Source organism: Leopardus geoffroyi, chromosome E1 (assembly GCF_018350155.1).
Source record: "Leopardus geoffroyi isolate Oge1 chromosome E1, O.geoffroyi_Oge1_pat1.0, whole genome shotgun sequence".
In the NCBI taxonomy this organism is placed as follows: domain Eukaryota; kingdom Metazoa; phylum Chordata; class Mammalia; order Carnivora; family Felidae; genus Leopardus; species Leopardus geoffroyi.
The window spans coordinates 17,700,270-17,719,768 of NC_059330.1; the positions used below are offsets into that span (position 1 = coordinate 17,700,270).

Consider the following 19,499-nt stretch of genomic DNA (forward strand, 5'->3'; position numbering starts at 1 on the left):
TTTTAGTAAGCTCTTATGCCCAATGTGGGGCTTGAACTCACGACCCTGAGATCAAGAGTCACGTGCTTTTCCAGCTGAGCCAGCCAGCGCCCTCCACTGCAGTAGTGTTTCCCATATGAAATCAATCCTCCCCCACCACACCTCCCCGGGGGCCTCTGAATCATGGCCAGTCCCTCTGACCCATGTCTAGCCACTTCCTCCCTCATTGTCCACTGCCCCTTTGCACTAAGCAACATGCAGCTAACTGGGTGGGCCAAGCCCGCTTTCCTCACAAGCCCCGACTGGATGTGCTCGTCCCTCTGCCCAGAAGAGTCATCCTACTGTCCCCTCCCAGGACTCACCCTTGGTGTCACTTTCTCTGCGAATTCTCTCCCAACGCCTTGTCCTGTGGGCCTGTTGATAGCTGGCCAGCTCCCCAGCTAGACCGTGAGCTCCTGGAGGGGTACCTTGGAGTATAGGGCCCGCCATGGGGTCTCCATGGACTGACTGACTGGACAGATGGATGGAGGAAGGAAGGAATGTGGTGACATTGGCCTGAGTCTGGAGACAGAATGGAGGTGGAGAGAGGCATTCAGCCTAGCTGAGGGAACCAGGCAGGTGACTGAGGAGCACAGAGAGGGGGGCAGAGGAGTCCGGGAAATAGGGCGGTCCTGCTTGCTCCCAGCTCCTGGCCTGCTCCCCACACATCCCAAAGCCTCTGGATCTGGGCCGGCTACACCTGTCCTGGAGATGTCAGGTCCAGGTCTCCGAGCCGGGGCCGGAGTGGTGGGGGGAGGGGCCCCTCTCCCACCACTGGTGGGTCCCTCCCCTCCTTTCTGTAACCGTTTGCTCCTGCTCTGCCAAGCCGTGTGCCCCTCGCTCTGGGCCGACTGGGAGGGTAATTAGGAGAAGCCACCACCACCCCCCTGAGCCATTAGCACTCAGTGCCGCTTAATTAAGGTAATTAATGTAAAATCATCACCTAATGAGAGGTGGCACCGGCTGTGGCTCACCGGGTGGAAGGCGCCAGCTGCAGGTGTGGGAAAGGGGATGGGAAGGGGCAGATGCCAGGCTGGGTGCCCTCCTGCAGGCCCGAGCTGGCTGCGCTTGCCCCCTGAGCCTACCGTCCCCACTGAAGCCCGCTGGGCCAGGCTAGGCCCAGTCCTGGTACTCTCCACAACGGAGCAAGACGCCGGCTTTGCCTGCCCCTCGCCACGCCACGCCCCCGGCTCGAGCCCCACCCTAGCCCCCCCCCCCCCCCCCCCCCCCCGCCGCCATATAAGCCCTGTGTCTGTTGTCTGGTGCCGCCACATTTTTTTTTTTTTTTCATCAGAATGCAAAAGCTGTTACCAGGCAACCTTGAGATGAAGCCCTGCCACAGCCCTGGATCGCTGTGTGGAAATGTGGCAGGCAGGTACTGGCTGCCTCACCACCTCTACCTCACCACCGTGGGGCAGAGTCCTTGGGGACCCTGTTGGCCCCGGTGGTCTGACTTAGAGTCTGAGGCCACGGCAGGAAGGGCCAGGAAGGAAGGGGCAGAATCAGCCAGGGCTGAAGCGAGAGTTAAGGTCCGTCTCCTTCCAGGGCCAGTTCTGGCAACCTCTACCCCTGTCTGGGCCTCCTTGCCACACCACGCAGGTGGCTTTGGAACCTGAAGAATTACGGATACTGCAGACCAGTACCCATGGAGAGTGGGAAACACCGAGGCTAGCAAGGACAGGGAATTGCCCACGTCACTCAGTTAATCAGTAACTAATGCGGTTGGGCGAATGAATCCGTTCTCCAAATGTAAACTGAGCAATTACCGTGTGCCAGACCCTGTGCTGGTGTTAGACACAGTTCCTGGGGGAGACAGAAGTCCTAAACAGAATGCTCGGCGCCGTCGGGATGGAGTGGGAAGCACAGGGGACTGTGGGAATGCCAGGATGGGGCACGCTTCACCGGCCTGGAGGGCCGGAGAAGGATTTCTGGAGGCAATGAGACCTGCTCTGGGGCCTGACAGATGAGAGGTCAGCAGACAAGCCTGGGCTGAGAAGCAGCGGGTATGTCAGACTGGCCGTTTGAAGGTTGCCAGGCAGTTTGGGACAGGTGACTTTATTGCACAGGAACAGGAGGTGAGCTTAGGGGCTTCTGGGTTGCACTCCTGCCAGGCGCTAGGCCTGAAATCAGGGCTCTTCTGCCCAGGGCAGTAGGGGATGCAATGGGCGAGGCAGCCGGAAGGCCTAGAGGGTGCCTGTGGCTCCTTGAGACTGGGGAAAGGCTTGTGGCTTGTCTCCATTGTGGGTAAGTCCCTGCCTGCCCCTCCATGAATTCACAGGGATGGCTCAGGGTAGGTAAAAGGGAAGGAATCCAGGCAGGAGGGATGAGAGAAACCATGAGAGGAGAAGAGCATGTTAAGGACCCACAAGTCACATCCCTGACACCATGCTGAGCCCCTGCCATGTGACCACAACCCTGGCTAGAGTCCGGGGCCCCAGACAAGACCCTTTGCATGAGGAACAGCCTCACGGGTTCCAGAATCCCTAACGCCCCAGCTCTTCATGTCTTGGACCACAGCCCCTCATCACCCTGCCTCCCTCCCTTCGGGGCGCTGCAGCTATTGGTGAGGCTGGACGTCTGAGCCGCCCACAGGAAGGAGACAGGCCAGGCCCTCCGTAATCAGAGGAGGTTTTCCTGTGTCAGCTGGGGTCAGGCACTGGGCTAGGCTCTTTCTTGTGAGATCCAGAGAAGCCCCTTCAGGATGGCCCATGGGGGTCCCATCCCTTCTCCAGGCAGCCGGTCTCCCCCGAGGGCTCCAGGCCTTTCTGGGCCTGGCATGTGCCTCTCATTGCACTTGGCATTCCGAGAGCCTTCCCACTGCCAGCCTCCATCTTGGCTTGGCTGTTCTCTGTGCCATCTGGAGCCTGGGCACAGCTGCTCATAGTCCCTACCCTCGTGCCCCAGGTGGCTGCACTGGAACACAGCTCTCCCGTGCCAGGTCAGCTGCCAGCATGATAGCCGGAACACTGGGACCAGGCCTGATGTGGACACCAGTAGGGTAGCCAGTCAACCTCCGGCCCAGGAGGTTTCTGGGCAACCTCCTCTTTTCTGGCTCCTGGAAGGCTAATCTGAGGGGGGTTTCAGGGACACAGGCAGGTCTAGCCCCACGGATTTAGGCCATTCTCCCCATCCCCAAGGCAGACTCAAGCTCATAAGAGCTTGCGAACAGGCATCAGTTCCGACAAGAGCACAGAGGCTGTCATGTGGGACTGGGGCTCCAGTCCTGCCTCTGCAGCCCATCTCTTGGTACCTGGGCAGAGCCCCTGGCCTTTTCTGGACTGGTTTCCCTCTCTGTAAAAGGAGATGAACCAAATGATGCAGAAGGGCCCTCCCAGCCAGTCCCTCTGAGCAGGTCTCCTTTTTTGGGTTCAGGAATTTCCCTCATAAGCCAGACTGGACAGTAGCCCCTCCAGCTCTTGACCCTGCTTCCTGCTTCCTCGCAGCTGTAGAACCTGAGCCAGAGAGAGGGTGGCTCCCAGGTCCAGTGCCTCCTAGGCAGAGCCTGGCAGACCTGAGGCTAAGGGACTTTTGGTGACAGCTGTCACCATGGCAAGAGCCATGGTCTTACCAAGGTAGGGCCCAGATCTCCCCAGGAAAGGGGAAGAGGACTGCTAAGCTGTGCTTGTTCTGTGCTAAGCCCCTTACAGGTAGGATCTAACTTAATCCTTACAGCCCTATCAGGTTGGTACAGCCGTCCCATTTCACACATGAAACTGGGGTTCAAAAAGGTCACGTGCTGGGGCGCCTGGGTGGCGCAGTCGGTTAAGCGTCTGACTTCAGCCAGGTCACGATCTCGCGGTCCGTGAGTTCGAGCCCCGCGTCGGGCTCTGGGCTGATGGCTCAGAGCCTGGAGCCTGTTTCTGATTCTGTGTCTCCCTCTCTCTCTGACCCTCCCCCGTTCATGCTCTGTCTCTCTCTGTCCCAAAAATAAATAAACGTTGAAAAAAAAAATTTTTTTTTTAAAGGTCACGTGACCTGCCCAAGGACCTTTCAAGTGGTCAGTGATGGAGCCAGGGTTTGATTCCAGGACTTAAGAGTACCTGTTCTTCCCCCGGCCCAGGCGATGGGGCAGGTGTGGTGAATCTAAAAAGGGAGTTCAGCTGGGGACTGTTGGTGGGGGGCTCTACCCAATCCCTTTTCTCAACTCAGCCCTGCCTGCTCCTGTAAGACACCCACGTCGAATTCCTCCAGTTTGGGAGCAGGGCCTGGGGCGCTGTGCATGAAGACAAAGCACTGGACCAGGAATCGGAGGTCCTGGCCTGGAGTCCTGGCTTTGCTTTGGATTTACCGGGTGACCCAAAGAGGAAGTCTCAACATCTCTGATTACAAGATTCCCTTACCTATAGGGTGGAGGTAAACGCAATCTGCTCTGCCTCCCTTGTTAAGATTTTGTGAGATCTGAGAGGATAATGGATGTGAAAAAGCTTTGAAAACGGTAAAGGGTCTCATGGGAAAAATTGTGATTATCATAATATTGTTTGGAGTGGAGAGGCACAGGGATGGGTGGAGCACGAGAGTGTGAGGGAGCACGTGGGTGTGGGGAGCACGAGGGTGTGGGGGGGCACGTGGGTGTGGGGAGCACGTGGGTGTGGGGGAGCACGTGGGTGTGAGGACACACGTGTGCCAGGCCAAGTGTTCGAGGAGGCTGTGTGCATCAACTTGGGTGTATGTCAGAGTATATGCATGGGTGTTGGTGACCAGGAGGGTTTAGTGGAGAAGGGCCTGTGGCCAACTTCCGGGGGCTGAGGACTCAGGTGCCAGGGGTGGGGCTCACACACCAGAGTCATCCTTGAGCTCACCTGCCCGTGCAGGGTTTTGCTTGGGGGATGGTGGCACCATCCCATCTATGAATCATACCATCAGGGCATGTTCTGGAGACCCGACTGGCGGCTTCCATGGGGACAGACAGGCCAGTCAAGGCTGATGGTCTGGGGTTGGCAGAGCACAACCTAAATCTTCCCCACCTCCCATTCAGGAAAGAGTCAGCCTCCTCAAAGTGGCTCCCTTGAACTGACCCCATGGTGTGCTGGAAGCCGGGCAGTGCTAGACAGGGTCCTGGGGGAACTGTCCTCGCCTCCCTCAGCTCTATTTTCCCCCTGCCTGGCCCCCAGCTCCCACTCTTGTCACCGGCTAGGGGTGTGGGAAGACAGCCCTTGTGAGCAGAGCTGACATTTCAATCTGTCTCCCAAGCTCTTCAGATGCCTGCAAATTGCATCAAGACTTCATCACCCTCCTTGTCCAACACTCAGCCCTGTCTGGCCCCTGTCAGGCCTGGCCTTCAAACAAGTGACAAATTACATTGCAGCCACTGCAGCAGGCCTGCAAGTGGGTGCTGGGAACCCAAGGGACCAGGGCTGCACAGACAGCCTCTCGCGGAGAACAGGGTGCCTTCTGGATGTGAGCCCTGAGCAACCCAGGCCCACTCCCTTCTGTGATCTCATGGCAACCCTCACTGCCAAGCTGGGCTGAAAGCCAGGCTGGCTGGAGGGGGCTATGCCTTCTCTTGATCAGAGGGGGCCAGGGCCCTCAGTTCCCAGTTTTCCCAGTTTTACCCCGGACTTCGGGGGTGGGGTCGAAGGATGGCTATTGAGAACATAAATCTCAACATCTTGGAAAAAGCCAGATCTGGCCAAGACCCACCCCACACTAAACCCGGTGGGCCTGGGGTCTGAGAATACAGACGTATGGACATCTGGATGTCTGGATGGCTTTCTGCAGGTAACACCGCCATGAGGTGGGGAGGGAAGGAATTGCCTTTGCCTCCAGCAAAGCAAGATTCTGCTACTTAACGCTTTTTGTGACCTTTTGCTGAGTTCCTTAGCCTCTCTGAGCCTACGTTTACTTACGGGGGATCTTACCACCTACCTTATGGAAGTGTGGTGAGAACGAAATCCTATCTATAAACAGAACGAGGCTGGACACATTGTAGGTGCTCCATAAACGGTCATTGTTATTGTGGGGCTGCCTCCGCTGGTGGCAAAACAGCGGGGTCAGGAGCTGGAAGCTGTAGGTCAAGGGACGTTTACAGGAACTAGGAAAAAGGCTACGTTCATTTCCCTGCAGCGATGTCCTCCCTTCCTCCTCCTCCCCAGGACCTCTCAGACCCACCTGCTCCACGCTCTCCCTGAGCCTGCAATCCCTCCGTTCCCCCTAGAGGATTCCTGCTGCATGCATTCAGTGCCACTTAAGTCAGAATTATATGCTGCCTGGCGTCTCTCGATAATTACAGATTCCACGTGTGTGAGTCTTGTTTGCCCAACTCTAGAATCACAGAATCTCCAAGTTTGAAGGGACCTCATCCAGCCTCTGCCTGCAGCAGCAATTCCCTGAGGAATGTCCCCGGCAGATGGTCAGGCAGCCTCCACCCGAACGTGCCCTGTAAGAGAGCGCCCCGTGGAGAGGCAACACTGCTGGCCCAGCACCTCGCCTTGAGCCTTCTTTTTGGCCCCAAAGACCCACTAGGTCTTTTCTCCCAGACGGAGGAGTCCCCGGGGCACATCTGTCCTCAGCACCCACAGTCTGAGGGGCCCAGAGCGTGACTGTCTCCTTGGATCCGGCTGGGCTTGGCATCCATCATCCTCTGTGCTTCTCAGCTCACAGGGATCTGGCGAGGAATGTACCTCCCCTTGTCCACACAGTCACTCTCTCCACACAGATTTATTGCAACTGGCCGTTGAAGAGGGCATTGTGACCCCAAACGCCACCCTGGGCTCTAATGGAGAGGTACAGAGAGGTGGGGAGGCCCTGAGGCAAAGGAACGGACTGGCCTGGATTGGGAGGCAGAGGGTGGTGGTCCCGAGATCTGAAAGAATGACCAGCTTCAGCAGGAAGGCAAGAAGAGAGGGCATTCCCTGCGCAGGGTCCTGCGTATACAAATGTCCAGAGGGGAGGGGGGAGGTGTAGCCTCTGCTCGCAGTGCCGGTAAGCGAGGCTGGCAAAGCCACTGGGGCCAACTGTGAGCTGGGAAGTTTGGACCTTGTCCTCTGGGCAGTCTGAGGTCGCGAACAGGGTAGGAGAGAGACATAATCTGATCTGAGCCAGCCAGGACCCAGAGATGAGCTGGGGATGGGAGGGGGCAAGGACATTCTCCAGGTGAGAAAAAATGTGCAGGGGGTGATCAGAGCTAAGGGATAGAGAGAAAGGGCCAACTGGGACATATGGGAAGGAACAGATCTCTGGGCTCCTTGTACCAGGCCACACTGGGCAGTCTATTGCTGTCCAATCCTTATTTGACTGAATGAAGGCATGGAGCCCAGAAGGATGATCCAGGGATTGAGGGCCTGAGGATTGGGGTGGTGGCAGAGAGGCCTGGGACAATCAGAGGGAAGACTGGAAAAAGAGGCCCAGAGGAGCACCTGGGTGACTCAGTCGGTTGGGCGTCCGACTCTGAACCTCGCAATTCGTGAGTTCGAGCCCCGCATCGGGCTCCACGGATAGCGCAGAGCCTGCTCGGGATCCTTTCTCTCCCCTCTCTCTGCCCCTCCCCGACCCCCTCTAACAAAATAAGTAAACATTTTCAAAAAAGAGAGAGAGGCCCAGAGAAGGGACACTGATGGCCGAGAAGTGCAGGCGCACAGCGTAAGGCCTGGCTGCACAGACCGCAGGGGCCAAGTCGGGCAGGGCCCTGAGGGCCACGGCAAGGCATCAGGACTAGATAGTGGGGGTTTGGCGGGCTCCACGGAGCGCCACCAGAGGATTTCAGCAAGGAAGCGCTACGACGGGCCACAGGTTGGAGCTATAAGCTGGCTGCAGTTCAGAAAGTATTGATGCAGAGGGAGGAGTGGGTGAAGCCCTGCAGGCAGAGAGGCGGCCGCAGTGATCCCAGTGAGTAATAGTTGTGAGGAGCTGGGAAGTGGCAGGGGGATGAAGAGTAATAAGAAAATTGGGGTCCAACAGACAGGATTGAATGACTGATCGGAGGCAGAGTATAAGGGAGGAGGCCAGCTGCCAGTTTCTAACTTGGGCATGCACACGGACGGTGAGGGAACCTGCTGGCTGGGTGTGGGGTGGCTCCGTGTGGGGCAGGCTGGATATGGGGTCCAGCAGGGGGTGTCCAGGGGAAGCTGAGCGCATGGATCTGATGCTTAAGACCTCACATGGCTGGCTGGGCCCTTGGACACCTATCTAGTTCAACATACCTCCTCCACCCCACTTTACAGAAGGGAAAACTGAGCCCAGAGAAGTGAAGGGATAGGAAGCAGCAGGTGTCCTGGTGTCACTGAAAACCTTTGGAGATGGGGCGCCTGGGTGGCACAGTCTGTTAAGCTTCTGACTCTTGATTTCGACTCAGGTCATGATCCCAGGATCGTGGGATGGAGCCCCGCATCAGGCTCTGCACTGAGCATGGAACTTGCTTGGGATTCTCTCTCTTTCTCTCTCTCTCTTTCTGTCTCTCTCTCTTTCTCTCTCTCTCTGCCCCTCTCCCCCACTCACACATGTTCTCTCTCTCTCAAATTAAAAAAAAAGAAAAGAGGGGTGCCTCGGTGGCTCAGTCAGTTAAGCATCTGACTTCGGCTCAGGTCATGATCTCACGGTTTGTGAGTTCGAGCCCCGCGTCGGGCTCTGTGCTGACGGCTCAGAGCCTGGAGCCTGCTTCGGATTCTGTGTCTCCCTCTCTCTCTGCCCCTCCCCCGCTCACACTCTGTCTCTCTCACACACAAATAAGTAAACATTAAAAAAATTATAAAAAAAAAAAAAAGGAAAGGAAAAGAAAAAGAAAAGCTTTGGAGACAGAAAAGCATGCTTACAAATTCCAGTTCTGCTAATAATATTTATGTGACCTTGGGATATGAACTTCAGATCCAGGCTCATGGGGTTACTGGGAAGTGAAATGAGCTTCTCCTGCACTCAAGAGCCTAGTTCGGGGCCTGAGGGCTCAAGTAGCCAAGCGGCCCTGAGGATTGGCCATGCCTGGGGCCTCTGGGAGCCTGTGGGCAGCAGGGCTCAGTCAGCAGGAAGAAGCCTGACTGCTCTGCTTTGCTGTGTCTATCCCACCACAGGTCCAGAACATCAGCCTCCGAGAGGGGGAGGTGGTGACTGTGGAGGGCCTGGGGGGGCCTGACCCGCTGCCCCTGGCCAACCAGTCTTTCTTGCTGAGGGGCCAGGTCATCCGTAGCCCCACCCACCAAGCAGCACTGAGGTTCCAGAGCCTCCCACCACCTGCTGGACCTGGCACCTTCCATTTCCACTACCAAGGTAGGCCTGGGCAGCGGAGGGAGGAACCAGCCCAGAGTGGGTGCCCTCCTCGGGATCTCTGGTGCTATTATAGTGTGTACAGGGGGTGGAGGGGAGACGGGGGACAGGCACAGATGCCCAGTGAAGCTCTGTACAACTAAAGGTGATTGTTTAGTTGTACAGAGACACATCAGACACCTCCAGAACCTTCCTTCCTCCACCTACTACCCTGTAAGGAACTGGTTGTGAAGGGGGCCCGACACAGAACCAGGTAGCCTCAGGGGTGCCCCTTGCCATCTATTCATTCATTCGTTCGTTCATTCAGTAAACTTTTCCTAGCCATCTGCTCTTTGCCAGGCCTGTGCTGGACACTGACAATATCAAGATGAACTCTCCAAGTCCTTGCCCTCAAGGAATTCAGAATCTCTAGGGGAGGCAGACACTTAAACAAGCAATAGCAATAAAAGCCATCTCCCCCAAATTCAAGGGGGCCAAGGTCAAAGGGGCTTGATAATGACCAACGGGAGGTCCTTTGCTACCAACCTGGCCTTCCTGAACTGCCTCATTCACCCTAGACCTGTCTCAGGCCCCAGTCAGCTCAGAACACCTCTGGAAATAAGGGAGTGGCAAGATATAATGGGAAAATCACAGACTCAGGAGATGGGAAGATCTGTGTCTAAATCTCCTTCCCATTGGTTGACCTTGGACAGGCCATTTGACCACTGTGACCTTCTTTTCCTCCGCTGTACAATGTGACCAATATACCTACTCCATAAAGTCATGATGAGGATTATACAAAAGGGTTCATGTGAAGTGCCTAGCACTTAGGATGTTCCATGAACTTAGTATGCTGCATGACGGAACCGAAACAAGTATTAAAGAGCTGGCAGGATGGGAAAGGGAGGAAAAGGGGCTTGCCTCTGCCCCTCTTCCATCAGCATCTCTCCTGGCCCCCTTTCCCCAGGCAAAGTCTTCTTGACCCCTTGTACTGCTGTAGCAGGGTAACCGGTTCAGACTGGGAGTGCTAATGGGGAAATAATTGGTGTGAACAATTACGGCATTGCCCTGCATTATCAATAGGGGCCCACTTCTGCAGCTCCGCAGGGTCCACAGCCCAGGGAGGAGGACAGGCGCTGGAGACACAGATGCTGGAACCACCTAAGAAGCACTTGCCCCTCTCTAGCCTCTCCACCCAAACTGGGAGAGCAGTCTGGTGTGGCAGCATGGAGCCTGGCGGTGGGCATGGGCTGCCCAGGGTCTTGGCGGAGGCAAGGGGCCAGCTGAGACAAGGGCTAGCCTCCCTAATGGCTCATCAATCCTCCCTAGCAGTGGGCATAATTTCACGCCACGGTAACCTTCTCTCTTGCCGCAAATCCCTTCGCACAAAACCCTGGACCTTCTCTCTGTTGGGCCAGACAAAGGTGGCTGGAAGGCAGGGAGCTGGAGGCCTGGCAAGGGGGGCAGACCCCAAGGAGGGCCTAGGAAAGCTGGCCCAGCCCTGCCTCCTGCTCGGCTCCCAGAAGCCCTCCCTCCTCGGCCCAGTTTTTGTCAATGATCAGCTCTTTCCTTAATGAGTGTAATTCCCCTAATTATAGGCTGTAATTAGCCCTGATCCCAGAGATGGGAACAGGAGGAACATGTGCTCACACGCGTGTCTCCCTGGGCTGGAGAAAGAGGGTGCCAGAAGAGGGGGCGAGGGGACTAGTACCCACATCACTGCCGGAGCTGTCCAAGATAATGTTGGAGATCACAAGCATGGGCCCCCACAAGGGGCCCTGCACAAGGGCTTCATCTGCAGAATCCAAGTTCCACCTCCCCTCCCACAGCCTCAGGCAGGGTGAGGAAGCAGAGGGCCCTGCCAGGCATGCCCCTCCTCCCTCCTGAGCATTCCTGGCACCGGACTTGGCCCCAGAAACAGACGCCAGGGAGAAAATAGCTCAACAGATTGCAGTCATCCAGGCTCCCTGGGAACGGTAGTCATGGCAACAGGAGGAAGCTCCTCCCGGGAAGTGGCCTCTCTGGAGTCTGGGGGCTTCCTCATCTGCCCCCCGCCTCCTGCTCTCACCTCATCCCAGCCCAATTTCCTAATCTGTGAAATGGGGGACCTCCCTTCCCAGAGTTGTGATAGGAACTCCCAGGAAAGATTTAAGTACATCTGACTCGTGGCCTAGACCTCCCTGGGTGTCACCCCTCTCTTCTGCGCTCTGGGTAGGGTGCCCCACCCTCTTTTCCCCATCCCTCCCCAGGTCTGTCCCCAGATCATTGTAAGCGGCCACCACGGTAACCAACCACCCAGGGCAGGCTTGTCTGTTGCTCACAGGTTTCTCTGACTCCTGAGCCCAGGTTTCTACTTCACCTGGGGAAGCAGGTGGGAGAGGGGACATGGAAGGCTCTAGAGGGAGGAGCTTCACGTGCCCACCCTGCCACTCACTGGCTGCATGATGAGGGCAAGTCCCTCAGTCTCTCTGAACCTTAGTGTTCCCTACCTGAAAATGAGTTACTAGCCCATAGCTTGCCTTCCTGCCTCCCAAACGTGTTGTAGACATCAAGCAAGAAGAACATGAAGGCATTTGAGAAACTGGAAGGTGCCTGCAGATGCGAGGTGCTTGTATCAATCAAGATTATAAACAGTAACGGCAGGCTGGTACATTTGGTTTTTGTTCTGTGCCAGGCATTGCACACAGGTCCGCTCAGTTAACCTCTCACGTAACACTGGATGCAATACTCTAAATGGGTGGGTAAACAAGGAAACTGAGGCATTCTGTTCTGCCCAGAGGCAACCCCCCTTTTTCTATTCACACAAATCACACAGAGGCCAGCAGAGTTCCTGCCTCGACCTCTCTTCCCATCCACCTAGTGCCACCAGTAAGGGTGGGCCCCTCCACCCAAGATCCTCAGTCTAGACAATCCCCATCCCTCTCACGACCCCCAAGAGTTTTCAGACTCTGTAGCCCAAGGCTTCATTCAGTCTGTCTCCTTGACCCCTCTGGCCTTCTTTCCCACCTCTCCGACCCAAGCGCTGACCTCCATTTTTAGCTATCACCCCAGCTTGGCTCCAGGTTAGGACTTGTCAGGTTGTTTTATAGGATTTGCTGCCACCGTCCGGTCACACTTGGTATGACAATTCCAAAAGTTCCCAAGTTTCCCAAGGCAACTTGTCCTTCCCCCAACTTCCAAGAAGGCGTTCCCTGCCTCCCCACCCTCGCCCCATCCTGTTTTTAAAAGAAGTCCACAGCCCTTGCCAATGAATACTGGAAAGGCTTTTTACTGTCTGACTTCAATCGTTCTGGCTGTAATTCCTATTCGTCCCCTATAGGAAAAATAATATCAGTACATCAGGATAGACTTATTATTTCAAGTGCTTTCATATCTATAAGTCATTCAATAAACACTTCTTTTTTTAATTTTTTTAATGTTCATTTTTAAGAGAGAGAGAGACAGAGTGCTAGCAGGGGAGGGGCAGAGAGAGAGAGAGAGAGAGAGAGAGAAGCAGGCTCCAGGCTCCAAGTCAGTCAGCCCAGAGCCTGATGCAAGGCTCGAACTCACAAACTGTGAGATCATGACCTGACCAAAAGTTGGACGCTCAACCGACTGAGCCACTCAGGCGCCCCTTTCAATAACCGTTTCATAAAGATGTGCTATCAGCTACATTCCAGGGATACCAAACTGAATAAAATACTATCCCCTTCATTCTCTTAATAACCCCATAGGTAGGCTGGCATTTTGAATCTCATTTAACAAATGAGGTGGGACATAGAAAGGCTAAATAATCTGCCAAAAGTGTCAGAAAGCTTGGACCAGAACCCAAGCCTTCTAACTTCCAGCTCTGTGCTTGTTCCGCTAACCAGCCTAGGCTGCTGGACATTTCACTGGCACCTTCTGGGGAGGGGATCAGAGTCTTTTCTGGAATTCCTGGTGCTTCCTCTGGCCCCGAGTGATGCCTCCAGGCAGGCTGTGACAGGCCCCTTTTGCCCTGGCTATGACTCAGCCCCACAACACACACACACACACACACACACACACACACACACACAGTGTCACTCATTTTCTCTCTGCAGCCTATCTCCTGAACTGCCACTTTCCCCGGCGTCCTGCTTATGGAGCTGTGACTGTCACCAGCCTCCACCCGGGAGGCAGCGCCCGCTTCCGCTGTGCCACTGGCTACCAGCTGAAGGGTGCCAGAATCCTCACTTGTCTCAATGCCACCCAGCCCTTCTGGGATGCCCAAGAGCCTGTCTGCATTGGTAAGTGGCTCCAGGAGACCCAGTGCTCAACAGGGAAGTAAGTTGCGGGGGGAGGGGGGGGGCACTGGAGATCATCCCTGCTCTCTGCTCCTGCCTGGAACCTTCATTTAGTCTCCATAAGAAAGCCAGACAATGGCCACACACCTCAGTAGCATTTATCCAACCACCCCTTGAGCACTTCTGACATAGAGGCACCACCAGTACAGAGCTAAATTAAACAGGTACCGTGCCCTCAAAGAGCCCACAATTCCAGGAAGTGGGAGAAGAAGGAAGCGCACGGATCACCAATTTCCAGAGCAGGAAGTAAAAAGCACCAGTGAAGAACAGCAAACAGACTTGGGCAGGGAGGAAGCAATCATTCCTAGTTGGGTATTTAGGAGGCTTCCTGGGGCAAGTGACATTGAAGGTTTAACATTTCAATGGAGGGAACAGCGCAGGCTTTGACAACAGAGGCAACAAGTTGAGGGAGTGTTTAGGGACTCAGAAAATAGCCAGGGAGGAGCTCAGAACTATTCCTCAGGAGAGCCAGCCAGATGGTGTCTGGAGGCCAGGAGGCCGGCCAGGCAAGAGGGTCTGAAATTAGTGACTTTGGTAATGGAGAGCAAGGAAGAGGTTCCAGAGACACAGATGAGGGAAGAGGGGCGAGCGGAAGGAGACTTCCTCCCAGGTTCCAGTCCTGGATGATCAGGAAGTCTGAGGTTGCTGTCATTGGAGAGGGGCTTGTTGGCAGAAGGAAGATGGAGTGTTCAGTCTGCAGTGTGAAAGCTTGGACGTCTTTTCTTTTTTTTATTTTTTTTTAAATTTATTTATTTTTGAGAAAGAGAGAGACAGAGCATGAGCAGGGGAGGGGCAGAGAGAGTGAGAGACAAGAATCCGAAGCAGGCTCCAGGCTCCGAGCTGTCAGCACAGAGTCACATATGGGGATCGAACTCACAAACCGCGAGACCATGACCTGAGCTGAAGTCGGACGCTCAACCGACTGAGCCACCCAGACGCCCCTTTTCTTTTCTTTTCTCTTGTTCTCCTTGCTCTTTTTTTAATCGCTTGGGCTCTTGAGCCTTCTCTCATTTTATAAGCTCTTCCTGGGTGCTAGGCACAAGCAGAGGCGAATAAGCCAGATGTGGTCTCTGCCCTCAAGGAGCTCTCTGGCAAGTAGGAAAACTGGCACACAGCAGGTTCTGCGCAGACAGTGCTGTGACGGGGTGAATTCAGGGCATGGGAAGGATCCAAGGGAGGGAGAGCTGCTCCAAAATGAGGAAGGAGGAAAAGAAAGCTTCCCAGGGAGAAAGCATGGAGGGACTACAAGAATGTGAGCCCAGGGAAGTGGGCTGGATTCTTGAGACAGCACATGCAAAGGTGTGGAGGCAGAAAGCAGCACGGTGGAGTGAGGAAGTGCTGAGGCGTGCCTAAAGAAGGGGATATATGGGATGGGGCTGAAGCCGAGTCAAGAAAGAGCTGGGTTGGTAAAGGTTTGAATGCCACCTTGGGCTTGCATTACCTGGGGGGTCACAGGGAGCCACAGACAAATGTAAGTGAAGGGTGGGGCATGATCAGATTTGCAGGGCAGTTCTGTTCTGAGACCAAACAGAAAGGTGGGTCTGCCCTCTCTGCAGAGAAGCAGAAAATCAACGCAGCCCTCTCTCCAGCTTTTTTTTTTTTTAAGGTTTTATTTATTTTGAGAGAGAGAGAGAGAGAGAGAGAGGAGGGGAGGGGCAAAGAGAAAGGGGTGGCAGAGAATCCCAAGCAGGCTCCGTGTGCCCGATGAGGGGCTCAAACCCACAAACTGGGAGATCATGACCGGAGCCAAAATCAAGCGCTGGTCGTTTAACCAGCTGAGCCACCCAGAATGCCCCCCCCCCCTCCACCCCACCCAGGAGCTTTATTAAAAAAGATTGTGCTCTCTTGAACATCTGGAGACAAAGGCGCTGTGTCTTCGCCACGGCAGCCTGGTCTCTGAGAGCAGGCAGGGGCCAGAGCTGTGTGTCTAAGAGAGGAAAGTGCTGCCTGGAACCAGCCTCACTCCGCTTGCCTTTGAAACCCCTTCTCTGGCCCCACTCAACTGCCAGGAGCTCATGGCCAAGTAACCCAGAAGTCCTCAGTGATGGGGCCGGGAGAGCTACTCAGCCTCCCCTTGGAAAGAGGACAGTCCCAGGCCAGAGGAGTCAGCCCAGGAACAACGAGGGTAGTGATGCTATTTCAGAAAGTATGTGAGGCCAGGTCCTGGCTAGCAATGTCTGCTGAGGGCACAAGATTAGGAGGCGGATTGCGTGCCCACCGGATGTCTGTCAGCCCAGATTCTAGTCCTGCCCTCTTTTTTATATGCATTCACTCATTTTATTCAACAAACACTGAATACCAACTCTGTGCCTGCCCTGAAAAGACGTGGCCCTTGCCTGAGGGGGTCCTAGTTAAGGGACATATCCAAACAATAACTGGAGCCCTGGGTAAGGGACTTTAATAAAGTCTGCCTGGGGGGAGTTGGGGAAGGCCTCCCAGAGGAGTCAGCAGAGAGAGGAAGTGACTCACCCAGGACCCCTTGGCTAGGCCATGGCAGATCTACCACAGTCAAAGGGATTGCACAGGAATCGTCCCAGAGGCGTGAAAGGTTAGGAGGAAAATGTCCCAGAGGTGTGAAAGGTTAGGAGGTAGGGAGTCCGGGCTGCTTGGGGCTGCAGGGTCCCAGGGGCCAAGGACTGACCTTCAGGACCATGAAAGCAAATACCCCTGCTGCCCCATGCAGAGGACGCAAGAGCTGGGGTGGGCAGGCACGCTTGGCAGGCCGTCCAGAATCCAGTGGGTCTAGGATCCGGGATCCAGCCCACAGCCCTGGCCGTGTCTCGCAGCTGCCTGCGGTGGAGTGACCCGCAACGCCACCACCGGCCGCATCGTCTCCCCGGGCTTCCCGGGCAACTACAGCAACAATCTCACCTGCCACTGGCTGCTCGAGGCTCCCGAAGGCCAGCGGCTGCACTTACACTTTGAGAAGGTTTCCCTGGCGGAGGATGACGACAGGTGAGGGGAGGTCCTGGCCCAGTGTGGGACAGGAGTGCGCGGCCTGCTAATGCCCCGCTGGCAGGACGGGGACCCAAGCCTGGGCCACACCCCCACCCGGGACAACGGGACCAGCCGTGCAGCCGCTCCTCTCCTGGCCCAGGCTCATCATCCGTAATGGGGACAACGTGGAGGCCCCTCCAGTGTATGATTCCTACGAGGTGGAGTACCTGCCCATCGAAGGCCTGCTCAGCTCCGGCCGACACTTCTTCGTGGAGCTCAGTACTGACAGCAGCGGGGCAGCCGCAGGCATGGCCCTGCGCTATGAGGGTGAGCCTGCTGCGGCCTCGCAGGGGTGGAGGGCTTGAACCCAGGGCCTCTTCTCTCACACCCTCCCCCCACCACCTCCATTCCACCATCCCTGCTTCCAACTTAGCCCTTGCTCAGCTAGCCCTTAGCCCCACCCCCATCCCTCCCGTCCAGTTTGGGATTCCTACCCCATTTTTGTGGGAGACCCTTGCCTGGACCCGGGCCCTCCACAGTCCAAGAGAATGAATCCTCTCGAGTCTGAGGAGCAAAAAACGCCCCAACCCTTAGAGACGGAAAACTAGAGACATTCTAGAACCACTCATGCATGCATGCCTTCGTTAATTAATCCAAAAAAGAAACATTTATTGAGTGCCCTGTGTATATGAAGCACAAAACTAGGTGCTGGGAATGCAACGGCGATCAAGACGGCCTCCCGAACATGACAGGGTAGGGTGCTCTGGGCATCCCGCCCCTGCTGCAAGCCTAGGACACGCATTTGTGGTCAAGAACATAAAGGCCTTGGGGCGGGAGGCAGAAGAACATCTGCCCAGTGTCTGCCCCGGTTGCGACTGAGCTGGGCTGGGCCTGGTTTGTAGCCTTCCAGCAGGGCCACTGCTATGAGCCCTTTGTCAAATACGGCAACTTCAGCAGCAGCGCCCCCTCCTACCCCGTGGGCACCACTGTGGAGTTCAGCTGTGACCCTGGCTACACCCTGGAGCAGGGCTCCATCATCATTGAGTGCATCGACCCCCACGACCCCCAGTGGAATGAGACAGAGCCAGCCTGCCGAGGTCAGTAGGTACCTGTGGATGGGTCTGCCGGGGAAAGGGAGCAGGGTGGGGACGGGAGAGCCAGCTGCAGAACCTGGGGTCATAGGGCCCCTGTGACATGTGTGATTCAAGCTTCCCCTTGAGGAGGAGGAGGAGGCGGGGGGCTCCCAGCGGTCGGTATTCCCGCGGGCAGGAGGCAGCCCCAGGACATAGCGCTGGGGGTGGGAGGCGGGACACCGAGGGGACGCACCTCCGGGGCCTCCCCTGCCTTCCAGCTGTGTGCAGTGGGGAGATCACAGACTCAGCTGGTGTGGTGCTCTCCCCCAACTGGCCGGAGCCTTACAGCCGTGGGCAGGACTGCATTTGGGGCGTGCACGTGGAAGAGGACAAGCGCATCATGCTGGATGTCCGAGTGTGAGTGCTCACTGGGCTAGGCCGAGCCAGCTCCTAAGCCCTGGGGCCATTTCTTGCCCAGCCCAGCCTGGGGTCCCGGGCCCACCCTCCCTGACGGTCCTCCTCCACAGGCTGCGCATAGGCCCTGGTGACGTGCTTACCTTCTATGATGGGGACGACCTGACAGCCCGGGTCCTGGGCCAGTACTCAGGGCCCCGTGGCCACTTCAAGCTCTTTACCTCCATGGCCGACGTCACCATACAGTTCCAGTCAGACCCTGGGGCCTCGGTGCTGGGCTACCAGCAGGGCTTTGTCATCCACTTCTTTGGTGAGCTTGCCCCTGCCCTGCCCTGCTGCCTGGGGGAAGAGATTGTGGCAAGCCAGAGAGGCCAGTGCCGTGAGCCTGAGAGCTCTTATCTGACAAGGGAAAGCTGGACACTTTCCCAGGTGTCACCTGAAGGAAGCCAGTCTTATTCTCAGTCTTCCCCGAGGGCACAGTGAGAGGGGGCCTTCTGTTGCAGCAAGAGAGATTTGGGTAGGCAGCAGGAAGACCATCATACCAAAAAAAGGAAACTGAGGAAAAGTGTTGGTTTCTGCCTTTCTGACAAGCTTTAACAGCAGTGACAATTTCCCACCCTACCCGGCCCCTCTCTCAGGACTGAGGAACTGGCAGATGTCCTTTAGAAAGCAGAGCCAAAGCCTGCCTACATGATAACCCAGGAACCGAAGAGACAGAATGATGTCAGGGGCAGGCGAGGAGGGGCCCCCGGGCAGGAAGGAATGCACTGCTGAGGCTGCCTGGGCCAGGCTAGGCCCAGGACAAACTGGCAGGCGCTGGAGTGGCCGCACGGTGAGGAAGGCGGGCACAGACAATTTAGTGCCCGCTAAGGGCCCGCACCTTGCTGCCCCTGTGCCCCCAGAGGTGCCCCGCAATGACACCTGTCCGGAGCTGCCTGAGATCCCCAATGGCTGGAAGAGCCCGTCTCAGCCTGAGCTGGTACACGGCACAGTGGTCACTTACCAGTGCTACCCCGGCTACCAGGTGGTAGGATCCAGTGTCCTCATGTGCCAGTGGGACCTAACCTGGAGCGAGGACCTGCCCTCCTGCCAGAGAGGTGAGTGCACCTGTTCCCTGCGTTCCCTTCCTCAATGGAAGCTACAAGCCCCTCTCCTCCATTCTGAACCAGACTTCGGCTGGTATCGGCTGGTACCCTTGAGCTTCCTCCACCTCTCATAGCCTCAGTTTCCTCACCTGTGAAATGGGGGAATGAATACCTTTTCAAAGGGTTCTCCACCAAGTACTTCAAATATTTCCTCCCCGGGAGACCGCTAGTGTCTGTTGATTCTAGTGGATGGGAAGAGGAAAAATAAGGGATACACCAGCAAAATGGTAGGGACAGACGAACAGGCGGCAGGGCCACGTGTCATGAAGATACTGGCCGACCGGGGCGCCTGGGTGGCGCAGTCGGTTAAGCGTCCGACTTCAGCCAGGTCACGATCTCGCGGTCCATGAGTTCAAGCCCCGCATCAGGCTCTGGGCTGATGGCTCAGAGCCTGGAGACTGTTTCCAGTTCTGTGTCTCCCTCTCTCTCTGCCCCTC

At 56.1% G+C, this 19,499-nt stretch overlaps 1 protein-coding gene across 4 annotated transcripts in view; it reads left to right on the top strand.

Annotated features, from left to right (window-relative positions):
- Positions 1–19,499, top strand: part of SEZ6 (seizure related 6 homolog) — a 46,513-nt gene that overhangs the window by 24,248 nt on the left and 2,766 nt on the right. For all 4 annotated transcript variants that reach the window (XM_045487879.1, XM_045487880.1, XM_045487881.1 and 1 more), the window contains exons 4-11: positions 9,018–9,213; positions 13,251–13,436; positions 16,280–16,448; positions 16,591–16,757; positions 17,333–17,527; positions 17,782–17,920; positions 18,031–18,227; positions 18,820–19,014. In XM_045487879.1, coding sequence (XP_045343835.1) covers positions 9,018–9,213; positions 13,251–13,436; positions 16,280–16,448; positions 16,591–16,757; positions 17,333–17,527; positions 17,782–17,920; positions 18,031–18,227; positions 18,820–19,014 — 1,444 coding nt within the window. The remainder of the gene's footprint in view (positions 1–9,017; positions 9,214–13,250; positions 13,437–16,279; positions 16,449–16,590; positions 16,758–17,332; positions 17,528–17,781; positions 17,921–18,030; positions 18,228–18,819; positions 19,015–19,499) is intronic.